This window comes from Haemaphysalis longicornis, unplaced genomic scaffold (assembly GCF_048455015.1).
Source record: "Haemaphysalis longicornis isolate Haplotype H1 unplaced genomic scaffold, Haemaphysalis longicornis Haplotype H1 scaffold_1, whole genome shotgun sequence".
Taxonomy (NCBI): Eukaryota; Metazoa; Arthropoda; class Arachnida; order Ixodida; family Ixodidae; genus Haemaphysalis; species Haemaphysalis longicornis.
In genome coordinates, this window is record NW_027526203.1 from 196,404,612 (window position 1) to 196,424,484 (window position 19,873).

A 19,873-nucleotide genomic window follows, 5' to 3' on the forward strand; every position below is an offset into this window, starting at 1 on the left:
CCAGATAAATTTCGACCACCTGGGCATCTTTCTCAAATCTCAAACATACGGGCGTTTACACTTTTCGCCTCCATCAGAGAAGCGGCTGCCACGGCCGGGAGTCAAACCCACGTCCTTGGGCTCAGCAGCGCAATTCCTTAGCCACTGAGCCACCGCGGCGGGTTACAAGCAAATCGAGCACTTCTCCCCTCTCAAAGGTCGAGTAGCTGCTGCTCACTTTCTTACTCGCTTCAATGACGTTATACGGGAGGACCAGTGAGAATAGCGAAAAATGATGTTTGGAAGTTCTAAGCCCCCGATGACCCCCTTCCACACTTCCGTCTCAGAAGGTCGATGGCGTCCATCACCTGGCTTAATGCAGGCACGGGAGCTTCGACAGTATCCGGATCGTTCACATCTTCAGACTCCTCTTGTGCACCGGAAACAAGCTACACTATCTCCTCCTCATCGAGAACTTCTGTTGTGTCAGTGTGCGCGTCTGCGTCGGCGTTCACGAAGTCGCCAAAGTTCTGATCTGCGGCCACCTCGACACGGCGATGAAGATCTGCCCAACAACTGGGCGATGCCTCTTCCTGCTCGTGTTGTGGGCTTGTGGAGCCCGCAACACGAGCTAACAGCACACTGCCAGCTCGTGTGCTTGCACTGCGCTGGCAGCACACTGCCAAACATTCTAGACGCCATAAATTTGGAAAAAAACTCTTTTTCTATGCATCTTTTTTCTCGGAATGCTTCGTTAAATCAAATTGGGCGGCAAAGTTTGCTTCATTATTTTGAGTGCGTAATACTAAAAGCACTGGCCTATGGGCAACTGCGGGGGGAATCAGATTTTGTTCGTTAACTCAGGAAATTCGTAAAATCGGGTTTCGCAAAGCTGAGTTTCAACTGTACCACATGCAAGTGCTCAAAGTGGGGCAATAGTACCCACTACAATAGTACTGAATAGTACCTACAATAGTACTGGGGCAATAGTACCCAACAGTACCGACACACTGAAGTCGCTGATGCCCATCTGGCTGGCAAAGGCTGCTGCTTTTGCAGCAGTTAAGGGCCCACTTAACGGAATGTTATGGCTTCGAACTTCCCTAATCCACATTACAACGGCATTTTTCAACTCGGGATGGCCCGATGTTTGTAGCCTTTTACGCGAGGGGGTCTACTTATGAAACACTTCAACGATTGATTTTTTGCTCTTGAGGTGGGTTGACAGCATGCTCATCTTGATGATGTATTTCTTTGCAATTTCAGTCTTGGGTACAAGACCATACTCCACTTCTTCCAAAATCTTCATCTTCATTTTTAAGTCCTTCGCCGAGTATTTTCCCCGACTCGCCATGACTGGCACAGTTGATGAGGCGTCGCTGACAAAGCACCACGGCAACGAAAGAGGTGACACAAGAAACTGGCTACTTGCCACGGTGCAAACAAAAGCAGGACTATGATGACCAATGCACACCGCACAGGCTACAGCTGAGCTTGTTGCGCACGTCACGTGATCGCAGGCCCAGACCAGTGACTGCGGCACAAAGAAAACCTGCGACGGCATGCGCCGGAGCACTGGCGTCAGCGGTGCGGTGCCCACTGCGGAATCGAAATAAGCTGTCACAGCAGCGTAGCATGCGCGCTACGCCGTTGTTTTTCTGTTTTGTTTTTTTGCATCTCTAGTAAATTTGGTTTGGTTTGGATTTCTGGGTCACTCATCACTCTGGGCCAGCTTCGCCTGTGAGGAGTGATAGAAACCAGGGGATCCCAGTTTGAATTAACTGTTCTGGATACTGCGGCGTTCGAATTATCGGGAGTTTTCCCCCATCGAAATATACAGGGCTGTGTCGGGACCAGGGCATCAGTTCTACTTACCTGTAAGTTCGAATTAACCGAGTTCGAATTTGCGAGCTTTTACTGTAGTGCAGTACTGCTTATAGTGCGGATTTTCACAGCTCCTGCGACATACATTACAAGCGGTCTACAGTGTTCATTTAGTTTTTTTTTTGTCTATAGTTAAGCTGTTATGCTGACCTGCACAAAAAAAGAAATACAGCATTATTTAGGCGTGTTTGGTCAATGCAATGTCATATACGAAATATTGTGGGCTCAACCAATCATGGGATGCCGTTCTGTGTTGCCATATCCGGAGGCTTAGCATGTGACTTAGCCAGCACCACATTTGCTTGTATTTTTAGAAGGAAAAACTAAACTTTAATTCTGCACTCATCTTGATCATTACTTCTGCATCTATCTCTCCAAGACAGAACGCACAGACATAGTGCCCAAAAATTACCTGAAAGAATAGCACTGCACGAATCCTTTAACCCTTTGCGGTCCAAAAACTTTTACCCACTTTCCGGTCGTTCCGGTCCGAAACTATTTCACTAGTTTGAGGCACCACGAAAGAAAACGACAACTGTGGGAAATTAACTTGGCGGTTGTTTATTTCGTCAGTTCCTCTTTGTCCCCAAGTTATTTAGCGATACTTGGGCAGTGTGTGGAAGCGTTCAAAGCACTCTCCTGGGTGCAGTCCGGGATTATTTCTGCAGGTTTTGCAGAAGAACACTGTTTCCCTCCTGCCCCCTTTTGTTTTCCGGTCACTGCAAACAGCGCAGTCCTTGCTGCTTCGGCCAGGGATCTTGTAGATGAAATGGGGCTTTCCATCCAGCCTTTGTTCGCAATCCAATCTTGCAGATGGGCCCCGCTTCCCAGCGCGAGCCCTTACGTCACCAATCAGCTGCTCTATCAGGTTCCTCCGGTACTGGAGGTGTCGCTGCTCTTTCTCTCCCTGCTTCAGGAGCTGCAGTCTCATCAAAATGAAGCTGTTCACTATCGAAACTTCCAGAAGCCAAAAAAAAAGCTTCCTCCACCATTTCATTGACTTCCGGGAAAATGCATAACTTGCACAGTAATGATCGGCCCTGTCCACTGCACCCATGTTTTCAGTGTAGTCGCATATCACCACAGGCCTCTTCAGTGTCAGTGTTTTTCCTCCAGCAATCTTCCTTGTCACTTCTTTCGTAGACGCATTGTGGGCTGAGCTTAGCATTGTCACTTGACGCTTATCCCGCCAGGCAAGTGCCATGTACGAGTTGCCTCTGCGATAAGCCGTCACTTCACCTTTTTTCATCTTTTTTTTGAGCTGCTGCGGCATTTGTTTTCGATTTGTCATCACAGTCCCAGTTAGCAAAATACTGTGCGAAAGTAACTCTTCCGCAAGCATTGGGGACGTATAAAATCTATCCGTATACAGATGATAGCCACTGCCCGGTGTAGCTTGCTCCACTTTCTCCAGCAGGTGGAGCACAATCCTGCATGTGAAGGGAAGCTCGGGACGGCAGAGGCTATCAGTTGTTGTGCTGCCGTAGTATGGTTCAAAGGCCGAAATGTAGCCTGTTTGGCAGTCAGCCAGTGCATAAACGCGCATGCCCCATTTTGTTGGCTTCTGGGGATTGTAGCACTTGAATGAGACTCGGCCTTTGAAGCCGACAGTACTTTCATCTACGCAAATTTTGGGGCCGGCGTTGAAATGCTCTCTGCATTTAGCATCTATGTAGGTCACAACATCCCTGATCTTGCTTCCACGAGTTGGTGGACCTGAAGAGGTATGTGGGCTTGGTGCAATGTGCAGCATCCAAAATATTTGAAGAAATCTTTTTCGTTGAAAAACGTGTGGGAAAAAAGGCATCTTCTTGAGGAGGTCGTTGCTAAAGTATTCCTTCAGCTCCGGTTTGGGGTTCAAGGCCATGTTTACTATAACCCCTAGGAAGGCTTTGAATTCTTCCACGCGCACATCTTCCCAGTCCTTCCAAATCGAGTACTGCGGAAGAACACCGGCACTCGAGATTTTATCACGGGCGTAGCGGTTTGTTTCGCGCACTATTTGCTCAATCAGCTGGTCGGTGAAGAACAACTGAAAGTAGTCCAACTCGCACTTTACATTGGAAGAGCTTACTTGAGATCCCGGGTTCGTCACAGTGAAGGGAAGAGGGTCAAAATCTGGTAAATTATCCAAGTAGGCTGTCCAGTCGGTTGCACGTGGTCCTGTGTTGTTCTGGTTGTTGCCACCGTCTCTACCGTCCTCGTCTTCTTCCTCGCTGGCTTCTGTAGAATCACTTTCTTCGGTATCCGATGGAGCCACATAGTTGTCTTCGTCACTAAAATCGTCTTCGCTTTCGCTAAAAGCTTCAGAATTACCGCCGTAGAAGGCACTCGGTGAGAAGGCGGCCATTTCGCTGCAAGCGGCGCCGAATCTGAGCTGCGCGCCCCTCGAACAATCGAAGAGTTCAACCGCGTAAGCTGCGCCATCTGGTGAAAAAAAACAAAGCTGAAATCAAGGCAGTTCTTGCCTTTTATAAGAGGTGGCGCCACATGCACAGTAAAAAAAATGCGCGCGCAATTCAACAAGGAGAAAGCGTGTCGGGAAGTGCCCGACAGCGGACCGGTGCGGCCGTGTTGTGTTGTCGGGCGGGGCCCGACAATGGACCGCAAAGGGTTAACCCTTTCGCTGTCATTGACATACCAGCACATTTTCATGTTTCGCCCCCGGAGTGTCACTGACATACCATTATGTTCTCCATTGGGCGTACAAAAATTCGCGCCGAAGCGTGCCTGGACTGTTCGCGCCAACTATCGAATCCTTCTAAAAGCTCATATTTCCGCCTCGCTTTACGTTGACATATATGGAAGAGTACAGAGCGACCGTGCCCACCCTTCGTTGCGGAGGGAGGGGGGGGAGGGGGGGGGGGGGGAGGCGTGGTCGCTTCGATCACTCTACTCTCTCAGGCTGAGTGAACATGCTATGCCCATGCGATTACGGGTGCAACGGTTGTTCTGACTACTACCACAGATTTGTATGTTTTCTTTGTTCTGTTCATGCATCTGCTACGGCGATCGAGGCTTTCACCCGCTTGCCGCATACTTGCTTGCTGCTGTCAGCAGCAAATGAGGTTGTATCCATGTTGTATCCATTTTCCATCTCTGTCTGCCTTCTTGATTTCACAAAGCGCCATTTCTATGCGTTTTGCAGGCTGCTGAAAGTGCTCCCTCAGTGCGCGTGGTTACTTTCGGATGGCCGACTGCGTGGGCCCTTTGACGCCTTCGACTGCGGAGTTAAGGGGGGACACTGGTCTTAAAACAACTTCTTTTAATTTTCAAGTAAACTTTGTGAAACTTGTCAGCCTTGCTGCTTTTTTCCCACTGATTTCAGATATGCCATTATTTTCTATGTTGGTCAATTAGTTCCCAAGATAATTAGCGATAATTAGCCATTTTTAGTCAAACAATAGGCAAGACCAGGGTTGCCAGATGTGGCTACTTTACGCAAAACTGGCTAGTTTTAGCAGGCCTCAGCGACGAAAAAAAAAGTGCTGTCTACTTGGCTAGTTTTTGGCTATTGTTCTGGCGCTAGTGTCAACAGCTACCGTATACGCTAAAATACGTGAAAACATTCACAAAATTAGTGGCGTCTATTTATTCTGCAAGCAACGGCTTCATCGAAGTACTGATGACTGTGCTCTCTTTATTCCGAAAGCATTTGCCTGCACCGGAAACACAACATGGGCGGCACGACAGCAAGGTTCGGCCACATTGTAACACAGCTTGTGCAGTTTCTTTCTGGCCTCGTTTTGCCTTGCCGGTTGCGCCGTGCATAAGAGGGAAATACACAGCATACACGGCTTCGCCATGGGCAAGAATGCCACTGCACGGAGGATGTTTCGGCAGCAGACATTGCAGACAGCGCAATGAAGCTCCTTGTTCTACCTATATCGAACGCAGAAGCAGAAAGGGTATTTTCAGCCGTCGATCTCGCAAAAAGTGACTTGCGGAATAGAATGTCCCACGACCTACTCCTCGCGATCCTCAGAATCAAGTTTAGACTGCAGCTAAAAGGAGTCACAAGCTCTACATTTTCGGTGCCGCGGGAAATGCCGGAGAAAGTCAACTTGAGTATGTACACCTGAGTTTTCTGGTCTAGTCGACTCTCTAGTCTAATGTGATGTGACAAAAGTGCAGATTATGTTTTTTAGTGTTTTTGTGATGTGACGAAAGTCAAGCTGATGTGTTCGATTGTTTTTTTTTTTTCTGTGGCGATGCGCAAACAAGCTACTTGGCTACTTTTCTGGCTCCGAAATAAATCGACCGCGGCCAGTTGGCTCCTTTTGTGGCTACTTTGGTCAATTTTCTGGCTCCTTTTTTCTTCGGGGATCTGGCAACCCTGGGCAAGACAGTGTTGGTCACAAAACTGTAATCTTTATATTTTCCAATACGATGAACCCTGGTGAGTGCATTAATAGAAGCAGTTTTCCGATGCATCACTTGGAACCAATTTTACAGCCCATTAAACTTCGGTGTTTGAAATGGGCACTCAAAATGGCTCCTTGCCACTGGTGTTACCAGTGTTTAATGAGCTGTAAAATTAGTTCCAAACGATGCATCAAAAAACTGCTTCGATTATTGCACTCACCAGGGTTCATAGTATTGGAAAATATAAAGATTACAGTTTTGGGACCAACACTGTCTTGCCTATTGTCCAACTAAAAATGGCTCATAGGTGATCGGTAAAAAGCGCGAAGGCTCACGGGTACGTCGTCTGCTCCTGCAACTTCCGGTTTGAGATTTCTGCTGCCCTCCCGTACGCCGGCGGCTTTCAGGCGCGCGCGCGTGTTGTTTATTTGTCACAGGGCACTTACCTGTCAGATAAACCCCTAGTAGGGTCAATCGTTATTAGTTATGGAATTCCAGATGCATGAGCGTTTTTTTCCCAGGTAAAAACCGATAAACAACAAGCATACACGCGCGTGAAAGCCGACGGCATATGGGAGGCTAGGAGAGCTCCCGAACCGGAAGTGGCGGCCCTCTGCGGGAGAAAACAATGTACCCATGAGCCTTTGCGCTTTTTACCGGTCACCTATTGTCGCTAATTATCTTGGAAACTAATTGACCAACTTAGAAAATAATGGCATATCTGAAATCAGTGGGAGAAAAGCAGCAAGACTGACAAGTTTCACAAAGTTTACTTGAAAATTAAAAGAAGTTGTTTTAAGACCAGTGTCCCCCCTTAAGCGATAGCTATTCCGATTCGGAATACAAGTCTAGCTCGGACTCGGATTCTGAGAGCTTCTCATCTGAGGAAAAAGTGGGTTCCGCAGCGTCAGATTCTGATGATAAAATGATGGGGCCATAGCCCCAGAAGTGTGCATCATTAAAAATGCCATCGTTATCTCCTTCACATGAACAATCAAACACAACACTGACATCCTCATCATTTATGCTCTCATCATCTGAGGGAGAAAGATTTAGAACACCGTGTTGATGATTATAATAAAGAAGCAACTACCATGGGCATTGGGGCACGGGCCTAGCTCGCACCTCGCGCTCATGGCAGTTGTGCCCTGATCAATGCAGCGAACGGGCGATTGGCTGTCGGGCTCCTCTCTTGCGTCGCTATCCGTGACATTCTGGTGCCTTGAAACCCGGGAGACAACCCACAAGCAGACCTGGCCTGATGCAGCGCAGCCTTCGAGGTCGCTAGGCCTGGGGTCCCCTGGAAGCTACCCAATTCTGCGAGCCTCGTCATTGAACGCTGTCCACCGCTTGTGCTCGTGCGGAGGCCACCCGGTTGCCTGCCTTAGCGCTGACTGCTATGGAGGAGTTAAGCCGCCACCGTGACATTGTGAGACAAGCCGTCACAAGGGGCGTAGCGGCTATTCAATCACTGCTGCAGGATCCACTCACGTCGACCGGCCAGATCCGATCGCACCTGCGCGCCCTAAACAGCAGGTACGAGGAATTGAAGTGCTTCAATACGCGCATCCATGAGATAATCGATGTAAACAAGCTGGAAGCCGATTTGTTCGAGCTACGAGTACGACGAAAAGATCGTCGAGATGTGCACGCAGGTGTACTTCGCCAGACCCTCCGCGGTTCCTTCGCTGTTTGCTTGTCGGAATACCGGAGAGCCCAGCCATTACTCCGCCATCATCTGGCACGGCAAGACCACGGCGCCCTCCGGTGACAGCAGGATAACTGCGGAGGCTGACAAAGTGGCGAACGTTCCCGTGGCGTGTGAGCCGTGCGTTTCAGACCGACCGATTGTCCTCACAGCTGCCAACGAGTCAGACCCCCCAGAGAGACCAGCGGAGAGCGCGACTGGGTGCACCCAGCAGCCCGCCTAGCGGTGACTGCGTCGTCATCCAGGGCGGTCATGGAACTGGCCTCCCCAAGGACCCCCTGACCACGATGTATGGTGAAGTGGCCGACCCGGACCTGTCCAGCGGGATGTTCTCCAACGCTTCGGACATCGTTGCCGCTCGTGGGGGTTCCTTGCTGACAGAGCACGTGGTTGCTGGGTGGCGCGAGCGGGAAGCACCCTGGGAAGCACCTGGAAGTCACACCACCCGCTGCCACGATCATCGTTCCTGAGGCACGGGGGTGCAGTTCACAATCACGATGCGTGCACACGACGAGTGGTCACCTGTGAGCAGCTACCAGCCATGCCACCCAGCACTGGCTATGCGCGTGCCTGCCACGGGCACAAGGTTGAGCTCGTCAGTCTGGGGTGACAGCATGAGAAGGGCAAGTTCCCCTACGATCCTGGCGGCTACGGTGGATTGGGAGGCGACCAGGACGGCGACCGAGGCACCAGGTATCCCCTTCCATCCAGCCATGACCAGGAGTACCTGCTTGCTCGCCAGCGCAACCTCGCCATCGGCAACGCCAAGATGTTCAATGAGTATGGCGAAGAGTAGCCCGCAGCCGTAAAGGAAGCTTGCAGGAGCAAGCTAGATCAAGTGTGCAAGATTACGCTGGCGGGACTACCTTGGGTTGTGACTGATGTGACTGCATGGTCCTCATCTTCGAGATCAAGAACCGGGTACTCCAAGCAAACGAAGTCTGCTACAAGCGCCCGGGGAAGTGTGGGATCAGAGCATTTCATATGCACTCTCGAATCAGGGCGCGTGAAACCTTGATGAACAGGCCGAAGCAACTGTCTTTATTCATGGTCTCAGTGGAACATTTTCATGGAATTAAGAACACTATACCTGCTTCCTTCACCTGGGCATCATCAATCTGTTAGTGACTGAGGGGTGTGTGACAATGTACTCGCGCTGGTGTCAACTCCACGCATACTCTTTCTTTTGATTGATTGTTGAGTTAAACGTGCCGACGCAACACAGGCGATGAGGCGCGCCGTAGTGGAGGGCTCCGGATTAATTTTGACCACCTGAGGATCTTTAACGTGCACCAAGTCTCGTGCACACGGGGGTTTTTGCTTTTCGCCTTCATCAGAAAAGTGGCCGCCGCAGCCGGGAATCGAACCTGCGACCTCGTGCTCAGCAGCGCAACGCCTTAGCCACTGAGCCACCGCGGCGGGTTACTCTTTCTTTTCATCACTCTGTTAGTGGACCGAGGGGTGTGCGATGATGTAGTCGTGCTGGTGCCAACTCCACACAAACTCTTTCTTTTTGATTTGGCTGCTACACTTCCGTCGCCATGTTCCACTTGAATTTGTATACGCAGTGCCGCCTCTCTAACTACCTATTTCGATCAACGCACATGAGGTGCATTTCTGTTCCCCCGTGGCTTCCCATTTGTATTTACAGTACTGGGCCTGCACACCGTGGCGGCAGAGGAGTGTGTGTTGATGATTATAATAAAGAAGTGGCTCCCACGGACATTGGGGCATGGGCCTAGCTCGCGCCTCGCGCTCATGGCAGTTGGGCCCTGATTAACGCAGCGAACGGGCAACCGACCGTCAGGCTCCCTTCTTGCGTCGCTATCCGCGACACGCCGCACGGATGGGGCCACATTTGTTTATAATGCGTTAGAAACACAAGGCACGCGTTCTGCCATTTAGTGCGCAAACTCTCATTGAATAAAAGCTCAAGTGATGGAACCTGTGCTGCCACCTATGTTTTAAATATAAAGGCACCATCTGACGAGCTTGGCTCATCAAAAGTGTCTTGGAACCTTGCAAAAGATGAGCTTCGGTCGTCATAAGCCCTTAAGGGGTTAAAAAGTGTTGAACACTTTCGTGACCGCGCCTATTCCCATCAATAGTATGTTATCAATGAATACAAATTCAAATTTTGGCACTCTCTGAGCGCTTCTGGACAAGCTACCGCCATCCAAAGGGTAAAAGAGGAAGTATTTCATCAGTTTCGCCTTCAAGTTTCTTTTCTTCGCCGCGGGGGGTGAGATTTTTTAAGGTCCTTTGCTGTCGGGAGCATGTGGGTTTCGGTTGCGGCATCGATGCCGCTTGCCGATGCTCCATGGGAACAGCGAATTTTGATGGATTCCGAAGAATCTGAGCTGTAACCTCTGAATGATGGTAGCAGCACAGACACGACAGACAACTTCGATTGGTCAGGCTTCAGTACAGACGGCAAAAGTGCATCAAACCGCCCCGTAACGTCAGCAGTTATCCGCCCATAGGTTTAGCTTTCTCTTCGGGTCGTTCTATCACTGCAGCGCATTGATGTAAACATATCCGGCCTGTTCTAAAGGTCACAGCTCTTATCTGCAGGGTGTCGACCTCGTTCAGGCGGGACAACTTGGCGCCGGCTTCACAGTGGAGCCAACCTTTGTTTCACCACGTCGAGAAACTGCTTTGCGCGGCGGCATGATAAGCACTAGCACTTATACTTTTGAATTTAAGTAAATAACTTTTGCACTTACAGAGCTCATACTTGCAGTATTATTCTATAAGGGCCTTGTATTCAAAGTGCATATTTCAAATTTTTTTTGTTTACCCAGTGCAAAGTAGCATTGATGTTTTGATGTTTTTTTCTTTTCTTTTTTTACTTTTTGCTTTCATAATTCTTGATAATATTCATAAAAAAATTGTTGTTTGAAATTAACACTCTTGAAAAGCCCTATCCTTCATCTATCATTTCATACCTTACACTTTAGCATCAGTCATTTTCTGTGGCAGGAAAAAAGTATTTCTTGGACTACCCAAAAACAACAGATTTTCCACGGTCACGAAAGTGTCAACGGTCACCAGTGTCCACGGTCACCAGTGTTCCCCCTTACTAGCTGCACAACTGTCCAGGTTCGTCAGAGGGGAAGCTTGCAGTTTACCTGCAGGAGGGTGCCGAGGGTGTAGACACAGTTCTGGTGAATCATCTGCAGCCCTTTCAACAGGTGTGATGGACCGTACGCCCAACCAACCTGCAAATGTACACACAATGCCTTGCACTCTGGTCCGGCCAAATGAGCAAGCATGACGAGCTATGCAATACCAAAACACACATGATTTTATAGAGAAAATGTAAATGTAATAATGTGGTGAAAATGTAAATCTAAACAAGGTGTAAATCTAGAAAAAGAAAATTTCCCTTTCTTCTATGTCAAAGCAGGGTACAAAGAAACTCCTTGCAGGTTCTTCACACAATTTCAAGACTAAAAATTTCTCTGTGCCAGAAATTCCCCCCCCCCCAAAAAAAAGACAAACTAATAAAAAGTTGTGATTGAAAACTGTCAAACGGATGATTTGTGTGATGTCGGTTAGTGACGCAGCTCAAAGCAAAGTGCACTGATTTGTCTCTGAATTTTCATTTTGCAGTCTCTGCTTTTTGCAAAAGAAAGAAATTGCCACTAGACAAAGTTCAGATGCTGCCAGCTACATTGTGCATGCATCATTTTCATCAATGTCTTGCCTACAACAATGCAAATGTGTAAGGCTTTGCATCTTAAAGTGGTTACACATAACAATGACAGTTTGACACTGCCCTCACGTCAGTTTGGCCGACAAGCTTGCTTGCCAGAACAACCTAAACGTTAGTGGGCTGAATTTAGCGACAAGGTTCTGGTTTTGAAGTACGACCACCAGGTTTTCAATTTGATGAATTAAAAAGAGAAAAATGATTCGGCTCAGTCTTGCCACTAGAGTTACCTAAACACCGGCTAATGTATTCACAGAAGCTCACCCAAAAGAGCAATGCAATACACTGGGCACTGCACCTATTTGCAATCCCAAAGCACCTGGCTTCCAATGCAAGAGGTGACAGCATTGCAACCACAAAACATTTTTTTTATAACCTTTTGCAACGATGGGCTAGGATGTCGGTAGCAAACGCACATTACCTTGCACACAGTTACCCTTCTTACAGGGGTAAGATTTGAGATTGAACAGCCAAGTTAAGGCATCCTGCACTCTTGGCCATGACGTGCATAACACAGGGTTCGTACAGGTTTCAAAGGCCAAAATTCACAGGGTTATCAAGGACTTTTGAAGGACCAGAAAATAAATTTTCAAGGACCATCTAATGTTTTATCTAAGATTATTTATACCCTTTTCAGAGCAATACAAAGCTCTGAGTTACTCTGAGAATACAATAACTGAGTTGTTTAGTGCACAATACTCAAATAGGTGCTAACAAGTCCATGAAAGCTCCCCCAGCTTCATTTCTTATTTCTTGGCTGGTGTTTAAAAGTTCTTTTGTCTTAGTTCTTGCGGCTTTTATCAGGCTGTTTGATTTAAAGGAGCCATGAAGAGAAAACACAAGTTTGGTTCATTCAAAAGATTGTCTCGTTAGAATCATACTGACACCACTTTTAACGTAAACTTCGCTCAAATAAGCTACATAATTAGGAAAAACGGGAATGGTCATGCGACCCACCAGCTCATTTCCCGCAACAGAACCTGTGATGTCACATGGGCTAAGCTCTGCGATTGGCGGAGGCTGGCAGAAGCAGACGCAAATTAGGTAGAGCTTACAAACTAGACGAACGAGCGATTTGCGCTTAAATTTAGGGCACATTCTTTACAAAGCGATAGGAATGATGGGACAAGCAGTGGAAGTTACGAAAGCACATGTAAACATAGGAGTACTGATGCGTTCTGCTGTTCGTACTGCGCACAGCATGCTTTGGTTTAGCTGCACAGTACTACGGGGCTTGGGGTTGTCTCAGACGACACTGGCCGATTGACGCAAGCAACGGTGTCTTACGTGACCCCATTTGTCGAGCGAGCACTGTTTCAGGGAACGAATATTTTCTCCCAGAACAAAAACAAGCCAGGTTTAAATGCGGGCAAAAACAAACCAAACGCTTGCCACGGTATGGTGGCGCCATCTAGGTTACGGAACGTAAAGAAACGCGGGAACAAACCAACACCGCTACAGGGTGGAGACAACCTTTGAACGGTCCCGTGCCGCCGCAATTGGGCCAACGGGCTCAACGCGTTATTCTTTTCGTTTCCCACGAGACCTAGCAACGCGAAACAGACAATATGATTCAAACTTCTCCAGTAAACCGCGTTGCGGCGATAATTTTAGCGCGGTTTTGACACAATGACTTGCTCCGGAGGCGAGCGAGCAACCGAACATGGCGGCCCCAGCGTTACGTGTCTCTACCCTGTACGGCGGATGCGTGAATGAAGGTACTCTAGGCTGCAGAGCGGTCGGTTCCCGTGATGTCACTTGGGACCACGAAAACGCACGATTGAGCGGGAAAATCAAAATTTTAACCTGAATTGTTTAATTTCTCAGTGAATAAAGCACCGTTTGTATCCGGACAAGCGCTGGGGGCACTATAAAACACGAAATCTTTCGAATAAAACCAACTTGCATTTTCTCTTCATGGCTCCTTTAAAGACGTAGGTTATGTCGCCTACATTTTCTGCTTTGTCAGCAAAGGTATCAGCTGAATATATAAAATCACCAGCTGTTGCTGCAAGCGTTGCCTTTGTTTTTCTCATGTTGTCAATCTCCTCCTCAACAATGCGTATTTTCTGCTGCCTTGCTCCCGCAAGGTGCTTGTATCCGAGATTTCAGATTTAGGAATTTCTATTTGCTTCGATATATGTAATCAGCAGTAGACCCATCAAAGAGGACAACGTTATAGTCACCTATCTCTATCTCCTGCTGTCTGAATGAAAGATAAAATGGCCCAAGGCCAGTACATGTCCCGTAAGAACACTGTTTCTCTTGGGGGGGAGCCCTGTAGCGGCAAGCCACAGTGTCAGCGGCAGCAGCGCGACGCGGGCCAACGAGCGTGCTCACCCGCCGGAGGGCTCACGTGCCCCTGGCATCAGTGGATAGAGACCCCACGGTGCTCAGAATAAACCGGCCTTGCTACGTGGTCTGGTCGTCTCTATCCACTGATGCCAGGGGCGCGCGAGCCCTCCGGCGGGTGAGCGCGCTCGTTGGCCCGCGTCACGCTGCTGCCGCTGACACTGTGGCTTGCCGCTACACTCTCCACAACAGAAGGCCCTTGCAACTTTGCTATCTCGGAACATTTTATTAAAGCGGTAATTTGTGTGCACTGGCGAACTATAAGAGGAGCGAGATGTTACCACCTTTAAAGTCTGCAAAATCGCTGCACCTGTCGCCAACTTATGCACCTTGCACACGATCACTGTGCTGGGGCCGCATGGATGGGTCAGGCACTCATCCACAGCACCAGGTACTCTTTAAGCATCTACTACCTACTGTCTTCAAGTTGCCATGGCTTTTTAGCATAGACTCTCCCATTGACAAAATGTCATTTTTCCACGTGGTTTGCATTTCACACGATTCGCGCTAGTTGGGTCTAGTGAAACCCTGTCTTTGTGCAGGTCGCTGCTCAGCCACGACTGCTGAAACATGCACTTCCAAGGCATGACAAACTTCAACTATATGTGCACGTCCACCTTTGACGTGTAAAAGCAAATGAAAAAGGAGCACACGAGGCGCTGCAAACAAGCAACGAGCGAGCGTCCATAGGCTACGACTGGCAAACAGAAGGCGGATTCCATTGGAATGTATCATGACATAAATTGGATTGAAAACTTCCTGCTCCCAAAGCTGCCCGGTGCTTAACGAAAATCCGTTCTAATTTTGTGCAATACACTAAAACTTGGTTCTTACAATCTTTTTTACCTTACTTAAAACTTAAAATCCATGATAAACATTTGAAATTCTTGTGAAAAGACAGAGTCACTGATTATCCCCGTAAAAATAAAGGGTTTTCAAGGACCACTCAAAAATTCCAGGACTTTCAAGGCCTTGAAAACGTTCAAAGCTTTTGACAAGGGCTGTACTATTATTTTGGTTGCCATAACAGGCTATTCTCGCATACTGCACTTTCTGGATCAATTCAGGCATATGGCTTAACTAGCACTTGGTGTAAATAGGCTCCCCAAAAATAGGGGTTAGTGAGTTTTAAATGAGCAGTGAACAAGGCTATGAGAAAACAAGATGTGGTGCTGACCTTCCAGCCGGTTATGCTGAAGGTCTTTCCGGCACTTCCAATGGTTATGGTTCTTTCCCACATACCAGGCAAAGTGTCTGCAAAGAAATTTAAAAGAACCTAAATGTCCAAGTGCCAAGTTTACCATTTAGGCAATAAAAACAGACCATCCGCAGTACATACTATACAATGCAAAAAAAAAAGCATAAAATTTGAAACATTTACCTACTTTTAGAGTAACACGAGTGACAGCTCCGATGTTTTCGATAAAACAATGAAAAAACACACCCTGCGACGCAATTGAGAACTACTACTATTCAACGACAGCGAAAATGGTCTTGAGGGGAAGGGAAAGGATGGTTGCAGTTTTGTGTGTCAATATTCTTGGTGACAATTTTTGTTGCGTGTCTTTTATTGAGGGAACGGTGGCATAAAGGGAAGTCAAGGAATTTTCCAGTAAGCAATGTCTGATGGCACGGGGAGAACAGGTGCTCATCGAGCTAGCAAGCCGCACTGAAGGAACAGCATCAGCCTGTGTAGCAGGCGCGCTTGCTGTCCCACTAGGGAGAGAGCAATCGCATGGTTTACAGGATGTCTCCACACTCAACCACTCTACTTTTTTAAGGTGGCAACACCCTTTGTAATACCGCCGCTGATAAGACAGGTAGTCAGCTCTGTTAGTACGGAGACCCCCAATGTTTGTGCAGTTATTTTTCAACTTGATGACATCCTCAGGTAGACAATGCATAGTTGCTGCTGTGCGCACCTCTCTGGACCATGCAAGCCAAGAACAAAATACATGTAGTAGTCCCACAAAGCAACCCTGGCAGCTCCAGCAGCAAATTAAAGTAGGACAGGACAGTTTTGGATGCAAAAAAAAGACACATTGGATGCATCAACATTTCTGCATTCATTTTCAGCATGTATACAGACCTCAAAGAGCTTTTCTTCGTTGGATGATGGTCTCAGTTTAGGTTATTAGCAATAACCGCAAATGACTGCACTGCTACATCTTCACACAAGCTTTGCAACTCTGCAACATAGGTTTTATGATACTACCAGCCCCTAACACCTGTTCTCCCCGTAGTACTGTTTGTCTCCACTCGCCGGAGTGGCACTCTTCATGCAAACAAAGTTTCATACATGTGAAAAGAGTCAATATATGCGTGAACACTCCACTAAAAACTCATTTTTCTAATGAGAGTGCCCACAAAGTATTGCCCGCAATCTTACTCTGCATGACATGGCCAGCCAAAATCCATTGGCAGTTTTCAATTACCGTATTTACTCGCATAATGAACCCACTTTTTTTCAAGAAAATTCGGCATGAATTTGGGGGAGGGTTCATTATGCAGGAAAAATTGCAAGAGATTTTTAAAAGTTGAAATTTCATACAATAAAGTTGCCAAGAGAAACGCTGTTAGAGCCTTATGATTTTCGTAAAAACACGAAGGTAATTATGTAATCAAATTTCTTTTTTATTCCCAACATGCTAGTCATATGGAGCTGTCCTCCCCACTGAAGTCGCTTGCAGCTTCACATATGTTGTCGGCCCACAGCGCACAGTCTTCCGTGCCATCAAGGCACTCCACAATATCTTTTCCGACACCGGGAAACTTCCCCTCTTTGGGCACACGAAACACACGGCGATTCTTGTTCACCACCCAAAAACCTCTTGTTTTCACCCGTAGTGTACACACACTGGGTCAACACAGGCCCAGCCACACGGTTTCCATCTGCATAAAAGCATGCTGCACCACCTTCAGTTTAAAACCGGCTGTGTAGCTCATGTACTGGCCAATCGTACGGAGCGCACCAGGAGCACAAAAAAGGTCGCAACACGGCTCAACAACAAAACGACGGAGCGTAATGGCGACGTTGCGGAACAGCTAGAGCAGAGGACTGCGGAGTGCGTTTAGTGTTTTGTTTGCACGCCGCCAAAACCAGCCGGAACAGCAAAGAGCTGGGAAAGAGTGTGGAGTATGTTTTGTGCTTTGTTTGCATGCCGAACATTTTTATGGCGCAAGAGGGTTTGTTTTGCGTTCAGCAGGTGGCGCTCCACACGCGCGCAATTTTTAAATTGTGAGCCACGGCATTCGCACTCACATCTCCGGCTACTGTTGAGATTTATTTTTGTTGGAATGCGTTTTTAGCATTTCTGCGCGAACTGTAGCGTGATATCAAGTTACTGCCATCGTCTGCGGCATCAGCAACCACGCTGAGATAAAAACATATTCCCGCTGCATTTTTTATTCAATGTGACAAAAAAGTAAATTCTCAAAAAGAAAAGTGAGGGGAGGGTTCATTACGCGAGTACATACGGTAGTTAAAATTTTGTCCGCAAACACCGTGGTAGGGTGTGAGTTATAAAAGTCTCCTGCTTGTGAGCTTCAACACTAACGAGTTTTCACATTTAAACAGGCTTGTTCAAAATTTTAAATTTTTAAATTCAATTTTAAATTCAATCTTACTGCTGTAGCAAGTGAGGTGCACACTTGCCTCAGAAAGCAGACGTCTGTGGATAGATTACAGGCAATTGGCTGGCAAGTAGAGATGTTTTTTTACAGTGCCAGAGAGGATCGTCACCTGGTTTTCTGTGTGCCGAGCAGAACAGCCCCAAGTTATGACCTAATGGCCCACAGCTGATGCTGTACAACTTTTTAATTAGTCACAACAAGGGATGCATACAAATTTCAGCATGCACTAAGCATCTCTATACCGTATTCCCTAAAAGCATGACCTGCACCTCCTGACCTGCAGTAGCTAGGTATGTAGGTTTCCTTGCTCTATTGTTATGGGTGCATGCAGAATTATGCGCTAAATGACAACACAAAATTAGAAACATGCATGCACTTACTCATTCGGATGTGCTTGGAACCCTCATAAATGATCCACTCATAAACCTCATCCATGATACAGATCACATCGTGCTTCTTGCAAAGCTCTGCTATCATTTCCAGTTCTTGTCGGGAGAAAACCTGGCCAGCAGCAGAAAACACCAGAGCGTTCAGGCTTGCCACACAGCTTTCCCTTTTTTTTTTTTTTTCGTACAAGAGGCGGATGTTAACAAGAACAGGTTGGCCCCATCCACGGAAATTTACCACTGGAGGCCCGATGCTCAGGGGGTAATAGTGCAATCGATCGCACAAGTCCCAGTTATTAATGGCACAACAGAAGCAGCAGTAGAGGAACCCTTTCCTACTTATCACCACCAGTAAAAGTATATCAACCCCGCAGTAATCCCACTGTTTCTTCCCATTCAGTTCCAAAAGCAAAATACAGCCATCAAAACAATGCAACAAGATCACCAGTTGCTAGTGTGGTAACATTTAACACACAGACTAGTTTTGGACAGCTGTTGGCCCCATGAATAACTCAGCTACATGAATGAAGACTCGAAGGTCCAAGCCAGCATTCCTCAACTAAGGTTCACCCGCCGCGGTGGCTCAGTGGCTAAGGCGTTGCGCTGCTGAGCACGAGGTCGCGGGTTCGATTCCCGGCCGCGGCGGCCGCTTTTCTGATGGAGGCGAAAAGCAAAAACACCCGTGTGTACGAGATTTCGGCGCACGTTAAAGATCCCCAGGTGGTCAAAATTAATCCGGAGCCCTCCACTACGGCGCGCCTCATCGCCTTCGTTGCGTCGGCGCGTTAAACCCTACAATCAATCAAATCAATCAACTAAGGTTCAAAGACTTTTTGTGGTCTACAAAGGCATTGCTGTAGTATGCAAAGCCCTTATTCTTCAGTGAATCCCCCTTCCTGCCATTCTTCTGTTTTATTCTGTGAGACCCATAGCTGCATAAAAACTTGGCTTTGTTGCAATACATACATGGCCTCCTGGCTTACTCACACATCCCACACCTTTGAGTTGGATTCCACCCCCCCCCCCCCTGACATCTGACATCAAAGCTGCACAAAAAGCTAAGAGATGCTCAACTCGATAGAATCTTACAAGGCAAGCTATATAAAGAAAGCAATCATACTAACTACACTGCTCACACTGGGAAAAAAAAAAAAAAAAAAAGATAGTTAATTCTTTTCTGAGACAGCAATCAAGTGCACGAAATGCGTAAATGACCCTTTCAACTGAGACAGCCAGCAAGCCAGTAAGCCAGAATTCCTAGCGTAGTCCAGGAAGCTTTCAGTATTAAAGGAGCCATGAAGAGAAAATGCAAGTTGGTTTTATTCGAAAGATTTCGTGTTTTATAGTGCCCCCAGCGCTTGTCCGGATACAAACGGTGCTTTATTCACTGAGAAATTAAACAATTTAGGTTAAAATTTTGATTTTCCCGCTCAATCGTGTGTTTTAGTGGTCCCAAATGACATCACAGGAACCGACCGCTCTGCAGCCTAGAGTACCTTCATTCACGCATCCGCCGTACAGGGTAGAGACACGTATACGCTGGCGCCGCCATTTTCGGTTGCTCGCTCGCCGCCGAAGCAAGTCAATGTGTCAAAACCGCGCTAAAATTATCGCCGCAACGCGGTTTACTGAAGAAGTTTGAATCATATTGTCTGTTTCGCGTTGCTAGGTCTCGTGGGAAACGAAAAGAATAACGCGTTGAGCCCGTTGGCCCAATTGCGGCGGCACGGGACCGTTCAAAGGTTGTCTCCACCCTGTACAGCGGTGTTGGTTTGTTCCCGCGTTTCTTTACATTCTGTAACCTAGATGGCGCCACCATACCGTGGCAAGCGTTTGGTTTGTTTTTGCCCG

General features: G+C 47.5%; 1 protein-coding gene across 3 annotated transcripts in view; it reads right to left on the minus strand.

The window, feature by feature from the left end:
- The window catches only part of Kyat (Kynurenine aminotransferase), a 63,537-nt gene that overhangs the window by 18,662 nt on the left and 25,002 nt on the right, over positions 1 to 19,873 (minus strand). For all 3 annotated transcript variants that reach the window (XM_077672314.1, XM_077672315.1, XM_077672313.1), the window contains 3 exons: positions 18,017 to 18,137; positions 15,181 to 15,257; positions 11,068 to 11,157 (listed from right to left, as the gene is read on the minus strand). In XM_077672314.1, the coding sequence (XP_077528440.1) occupies positions 11,068 to 11,157; positions 15,181 to 15,257; positions 18,017 to 18,137 (288 nt within the window). The remainder of the gene's footprint in view (positions 1 to 11,067; positions 11,158 to 15,180; positions 15,258 to 18,016; positions 18,138 to 19,873) is intronic.